We start from the raw sequence: 7,002 nt of genomic DNA on the forward strand, positions 1-7,002 counted from the left end.
AGATTTTATAGTAACTTGTTGTTATCTATCTGCCTGTAAGTTACTGAGAAATTTACTGCAGTTTTACTGAATGTTGCTTCCCCATTGAACTTTACTTACTGATAATTATGTTAGGTAAAAAACTACACTCAAAATCGAGAACAATAACATGGGAAATTTCGCCACATTACGCAAAAACTTGTGGGGAGTGTTATGAAGTGCTACCTCTGTGTGATAGCATTTTGCTTTGACAACATTTGAGATATCAGTTAAAGCAACTGAGAAGAATTCTTTCTGGATATTTGATGTGATGGGTTTGGTGCGGGCTTTTGTCATTCTGCTTCCACTTAATTGATACCAACATTCATTGAAATCATTTCATATTCATATAGCACTTTTGTAGTCTTACTGACCGCTCAAAGTACTTCAGACTACATGTCACATTTAACCATGCATTCATAGAGTGGGCTACTTTGTTCACTCTGGTGAAAACATTCAAACTCCTCAAAGAAAGGCCCCAGCAAGGGTATGAACCAGGAACCTTCTAATCCAGAGCAGCAGATATAATCAGATTTCACAGCTGACTCACAATTGCGTCTCTTGTTTTTCTCGGTTTAAGGTCGCTTAATTGTGTCCTGTAGAGGAAAATCATGTTGGATAAACTGCTGCAGGCAATAAAAAAACATTAAAAACACATGAAAAGGGCATACTTTTACGGGAAAGCACAGCTCTAAATTGCAAAAACAACTACATGATGTTTTTGTTAACAAGTTTAGCTGAAAAAGAGGAAAATGAATACTTATAATGCTCATACTTAACTAAGCTTTAATTAGTCAGACAAAAGAAAGCAGTAAAAGGTTAATGAAATGATAGTTGCACCTCTATTTCAGACATTTTGTATGGTTGTCGTTTAATAGGCTGGCTTTAGTAAGGTGCACATTTGTGTTGCACTCGTATTTCTGGATGTTATGGTTGATATCCTTCCTCCAAAACACTTCATCTTTTTTTGGCCGTGTGGGACCCTTTCGTTTTATTTTGTGCAGTGAGCTGTAGGGTCATCCCTTTAAAGCGTCTGCCTCTGTGTCCTTTCAATGGTCACTGAACACGAAGTGGAACCTGAAAATAATGAAAGGACAGGTGTAGGTGCAGGCAGAGGACACTCTGTGAGTAATGGCTGAATCAAATTCACCGCAGTTGTAATCGGGGTGTCGTGTTTACAAGGGCCGCGGGAGGAGTCACACAGTCGAGTCAGAGCTGTGGGCGTGTTTTCTTGCCATCGCGCCGCGCCGGTGTCCATATATGGTTCGTGACGTCTTGCTCCGGAGGTTCCATTCACATAAAACTGATCGGCAGGAATCCCCTTGGAGGAAATGTAGGCACTGGCGCGGGCACTTCTCTCGCCCGTATTCAGGAGTAATCAGTTGAATTTTTTAGGCAATAAAAACAAGTCCAACAAATCAAAATGAAGGTCTCTAGCATAGACTGCCGGCGTCTGAGGAAAATCATCAGGAAGGAGTATGGAAGCTGCCTTATTGTGGACTGTCGACCTTATTTTTCATTCACGAACTCTAATATCAAAGGCTCAGTCAATGTTAATCTTAACTCAGTGGTAGTCCGGAGATCCCGAGGAGGACCGGTGCCCCTGCAGTTTGTCATCCCGGATGAGAGAGCTCTGTTTAGGCTTCGGGAAGGGAGCATTTCGGCTATAGTAGCGCTGGATGACCGGACGTCCCACTGGCAAAAACTGAAAAAGGACAGCGTAGCTCAAATAGTAATAAACACCCTGTCACATCTTGCGAGCGGGGCCAACATCTGTTTCTTGAAAGGTGAGAGATTTGGCGAGATGAATTATTTTAATATAGACAAAAAGAAAAGTCGGAAAGTTTTTTTTTTTTTACTAAATAGACCTTTTAAAAAGCCATTAAGGCAACTCAGTTTTATATTTGTTTGTTTTTATCATTTAATCTATTTTATTTTATTTCATAAGAGTTTTGAATTCGTCCATATTTTTATTTGTGGGGATATAAATTCAGAGTCAGTTTTATATCTTTTATGGCTTTGTATGTTGTTGTGGCACAGACTTAAAGATGAAATCTTTTTTATTATTATGACAAATTGTAAATATTGTTTGTTATAATCTAAAATGTATCCTTATAATTGACTAAATGAAATATTAAGAAGTTATTGTGATTTTATTTCAAAAGGAGACGAAAGGGCAGAAAGAAACCTTTAATATTTAATCTTAGTCTATTTTTTCCCTGATAACACTGGTACTGTTCGGGGCAGTTCTTCGCCCCTTTTGCCTGTGTTAAGAGTAGCCGACATTTTCTTTTACTTCTTGGACATACTGTAGATGTCCTGCGTGCGTCAGTGGAGCGGATGAGTCAGTGCGAGAGAAACGCCAGCAAATTGGTGGTGCAATTGCTTTCGTTGATAAAACGAAGAATTTCACCCCTCCCTATCCGCACTACCTCTTTAGGCTAAACAAATCCCCCGGGGTTTGTGTTTAAACACATCCATCTCCGTCTGTCACTTGTGCGTCCTCAGAATGTTGGCCTAAATCGATTACCGGTCCTTCGCTGCGGGCTCCTGTAATTAATTACGCGTCTGTAATCAGGTTATAGAGGTTATAATCCGGTGCTAAGTCTGTTTCATAAACGCTGCCATTTCACAAGATTTGTGGTGTTGGTCGGAGGAGGCAGAATTATTGTAAGCTCATTTATTAAAAGTGTGTTTGTTTGTTTTTGGGGGTTTTTTTTGACTGCTTCTCTCAGGAGGATTCGAGAATTTCCACTCTCAATACCCTGAACTTTGCACTGAGGTGAAAACCATTGACCAGAGCGGAAGTGAAACCGAGAAAAGAGTCAGCAACCACAGCGAGAAGCTTTCACACCACAAACCAGATTATGATCAGGTATGGAAACACCCTTTAGCGTACAATGCAGTACTTCCCACCATCTCTCCTACAGGACCACGGGGCACAAAGCCACTGCCAGTTTTTTTTTTAAACTTAATCTAAAAAGATACATACACACAGGCACGCTCAACGCATGCTGACATCAGAGAATTTTATTTTTGGCACATCAAAACATTTTCTCAACTTACATATGATATTATATGACCTTCGCTGCTCCCCGGTCTTTTTATAAAGACAGCATGATGCCCAGCTGATATCAGGACACCCCATAGAAAAGACAGCCTTTCATCCCTGACCTTTCTGCTATTATTTCCACTGACCAAATAGAAAACATGTGGCTAGTTTAGATTTCAAAGAACACTGTTGTGTCTGGTTGATGCATTATGGGCTCTTTCAATACCGGGGAATTCCTCTAGCATCCTGCGTCCATTTTGTCTGCAAATGACTGTAATGATCGGCTGGCAGGTGTTTGGATGTTCCTGCTTGGACAATGGTTGTGTCATAGCAGATGGATAAATCTGGCGATCGAAGCTGTGTGTCGTGAGCTTGACTCATGTCTCCGCTTTCTCCCTCTTTTCCTTCCTCAGGGTAAACCAGTAGAGATCCTGCCTTTCCTCTACCTCGGTAGTGCCTACCATGCCTCCAGACAGGATTATCTCAGCGACCTTCACATCACAGCCTTGCTCAACGTGTCACGCAGGGACCTGCAGCCGGCCAAGGGCCACTATGACTACAAGTGGATCCCTGTGGAGGACAGCCACATGGCCGACATCAGCTCCCACTTCCAGGAGGCAATAGACTTTATAGGTGAGTTGAGGAGAGTAAATGCATTTAACTGTTGATTTCTGCTTCACAGGGTTTGCCTTGAGATGTTTTGCTATCTTAGAATACGGCTGACTCACTAATGCTCAAACCATGCTAGGAAAGGGAATAAATAGACCAACATTAGCCTCGGTCTATATGTATTTATAATCCAGCTTCACCCCAAGGAGTCTCAAAAATACCCACGCTGAGTGAGCGAGATATCTATACATGGATGCATTTATTTTTGAAATGCGTCTTTGTCTTCAAATAGCCTCCCTTTATCGGTGCTGCTCACCTGCTGCCATTCACAAATAGAGGGCTATAAGAAACCCGGCTGTAATCAGTTTAAGTTAATCGCCAGCCTTCAATCCCCCACCAACATATACTGCCTGTCTGCTTTCATTCAGGATTTGCTCACTTCCCCCGTTCCCTTCCGACCTCCCCCCCTTCTTTCCTTGAAAAAGACAATCCCATGCTGGCCAAATCACATGGTGCCGGGTGTGGCCAGTCAGTGTGACAACTGGGTGAGCTGTACGTGTTTAGTAATGACCGGGTGTAGGAGGCTGGGGGCTGGCTGGCACACACACATACGTGCATGCATGCACAACAGCATTGTTTATGATGGTTGGGTGGAGGATTAATGACAGCTACACAATGAGGGAGGACATCAGTTTTTTTGTTAGCAAGAGGGACTCATTGGTGGACCTGTGGCCAGCAGGGCAGCAAATGTGTTACAGAGGAAAAGAGAGTGCGTGGGAGGGAGAGAGGTGTCGGATAATAGCAGCAACAGCAAAAGATGTACAAAATGTGCTGGCGGCTATTTATATCCAGGCATAACCAAGGACAAAGCTTACCCACAAGCAGCTTGGCTGACCTGTATTAGCTGGATAGTATTGTGCACTGTTTGGGGATGCAGCCTACATTTAGGGTGTGTTTAAATATCTTGTCCATTACATAAGGCAGTTTTAGCCTACATTCAAAGAGGGCCTCAACATTTCATCAGGCACGCTAACTGATTAGACACGGGCTGCTGGTCTCATAAAATCAATCAATAAATCGGAAACCCTTCCGACCAAGCGGGTGATGTAAACCGGAGAGGAGAAAATAAATATTATTGACCTCGTGGGTGAAAACAGCGGTTGAAGCATGCCATGACATCTCCAGCCAAAGGACGGTAATTAAAACACCCACTGCTGCTGCTGCCCCGCTCTCATAGCACCCTCCTCTCCAGATGAAGGTTCATTATTCATTCATGTGGTTTTATCGGGAATCAGAGCAGTCAGAAATCAGTCATTCTCCTTCATAAACGCACAGAAGTGGCCCTTAATGTTTCTGCTTAGTGGACGAGGTGATGTGTAGGTGTCGTTACCGGCTCGTGGAACTAAGTGTCAATATGTAGATCAGACTTAGATGCGAGACAGAAAAGAAGACATGTGGGTGTTTGCTTCTAAGAATTCTTGAAACGTGTTGCGAAGGACATTTAGACAGATGTGTGAAAGTGAACTCGTGTGTAGGCCTTAAAACATACTGACGAGTATGTAGGAGCGAGGCGGCTCCAAATTAGAATACACTTCTCTCTGCCACAGCGAACACCACAGCAGCACCCAGCACCCCCACAGTGGTGCAGCAGAAAACAAATCACATGTACAGCTGCACTCTGTGACTAAGTCAAGCCTCCCACGTGCCTCTGTGTGTGCCACTTACAGTAGCAAATGACGTGTGCTCATTTCTTTCTACAAAATAAATGTGGCAAACTAGATGTTCATGAGAAAGAAAGAGAGATAAAATATTTGGGGAAAAGTGTTCCTATAATATAGTGAGAGTGATCGACTAGACAATAATAGCCCAGTTAAATTTCTTTCCTGTTCCAAACTCCTGATTTGAAATCAGTTTGATGTGTGGTTTTCTTATGCTGATGATTAAAGAAAGAGAAATATGTCACTGTCTCACCAGATTCCTCCCTTTTTCTTCCAGATCATGTGAAGCAATCAGGGGGGAAGGTCCTGGTACACTGCGAAGCAGGCATCTCTCGCTCACCTACCATCTGCATGGCCTACATCATGAGGACCCAGCAGCTGCGGCTTGATGCAGCCTTCGACATCATCAAGCAGCGCCGGGCAGTCATCTCACCAAACTTCAGTTTCATGGGTCAGCTGCTTCAGTTTGAGTCCGAGGTGCTGTCCAATGCACCGGTTCATGCTGCCACACCTGAACCGGCCACGCCCTGTGTCTCGGAGTCCGCTTCCTTTTTTGCCAATGACTTTGCCACTACCTTCAACACCAAAAACTTTGAGCCGTCTGTGTTCACCCTCCCTACCTCTTGCCTGCAGTCCCCAGTCCACCACCAGTTCAAACTGAGCCCAATAACTGCACTGCCTTAAAATAAACTGTGACTGCTTGTAGTCTTACTTGAAAATATAAAAATCAACGCTCTCTCTGTGTGCCTCCGGCAGAGCAGATAGACTGGAGATCAGCCACAGACACAAAGAAGAGTCAAAGACAACTGTATTCATAATAGGACTTGAAGCCTATGAAATCCATGGGCTACAGACACTGATGCTTTTTTCCTGTCTTCTGAACTGCAGCGATGAAACAACACAGCACAGTGATAAACTGCAATATACATGCCTTAGGTTGATATTGTGATTCATTTGCCTACTCACAAACATGGTCAGGCATTTAAACCTAATTTATTTGAAAATGATGGTCCGTTTTTTCAATAATGTGGATACAAATATGTGTTTAATAAATGTTTTCACTGCAAAAAACATTGTTGCCGTGTAATCTTTTATTGTGCATGTGGCAAATGCCCTTTTTCATTCAAGCCAACATAAACATGTTCATAAAAACAAGACAAAGGAATGACCAATATTTATGGGTTTAGATAATAAATCCTGTCTAGACAGGCATAAATGCAGCAGTAGAGGCAATAGTGACACCTACAGTGGCTTAGAGCTGGCCCTTGTGACTAGAGGTATATTTAGATCAGAAGCCTTGCATGTATTTCGTACCTATAGTCGCCTTCCACACAGCCGTATTTTTTATGCATAATCTATGAAAGCGATGAAACTTGTCGCTTTCATAGAAAACTTAAACCAATTTTAATCAGAATTTTGAGACATCAACTACTAGAAAATAATTACAGTCAAAATTCCTGGTAGAAAACTGTCTGCACTGTTATTTAAAGACACTATAAATAATTTTGATAATCATTAATACAACAATGTTGATCATTATTACCACAGTCATTATGATGATTTTTTTTTTTTTTTTTTTTTTACCGCTTTTAGTCTTATATTTCC

At 42.3% G+C, this 7,002-nt stretch overlaps 1 protein-coding gene across 1 annotated transcript; it reads left to right on the forward strand.

Moving 5' to 3' along the window:
• Positions 1–793: 793 nt before the first annotated feature.
• Positions 794–6,468, forward strand: dusp5 (dual specificity phosphatase 5). Its single transcript, XM_026170332.2, has 4 exons — positions 794–1,805; positions 2,754–2,893; positions 3,484–3,703; positions 5,675–6,468. Exons 1-4 carry the CDS (start codon positions 1,442–1,444, stop codon positions 6,079–6,081), a joined length of 1,131 nt encoding a protein of 376 aa, XP_026026117.1. The 5' UTR covers positions 794–1,441; the 3' UTR covers positions 6,082–6,468.
• Positions 6,469–7,002: the final 534 nt, after the last annotated feature.

This window comes from Astatotilapia calliptera, chromosome 6, assembly GCF_964374335.1.
Source record: "Astatotilapia calliptera chromosome 6, fAstCal68.1, whole genome shotgun sequence".
Lineage (NCBI taxonomy): Eukaryota > Metazoa > Chordata > Actinopteri > Cichliformes > Cichlidae > Astatotilapia > Astatotilapia calliptera.

Bases quoted from the DNA above. Each gene is read 5' to 3' on its own strand.
- dusp5 (XM_026170332.2), top strand. From the start codon at position 1,442: ATGAAGGTCTCTAGCATAGACTGCCGGCGTCTGAGGAAAATCATCAGG. The intron at 2,894-3,483 runs GTATGGAAACAC...TTCCTTCCTCAG, and splicing joins ACAAACCAGATTATGATCAG to GGTAAACCAGTAGAGATCCT. The intron at 3,704-5,674 runs GTGAGTTGAGGA...TTTTTCTTCCAG, and splicing joins GGAGGCAATAGACTTTATAG to ATCATGTGAAGCAATCAGGG.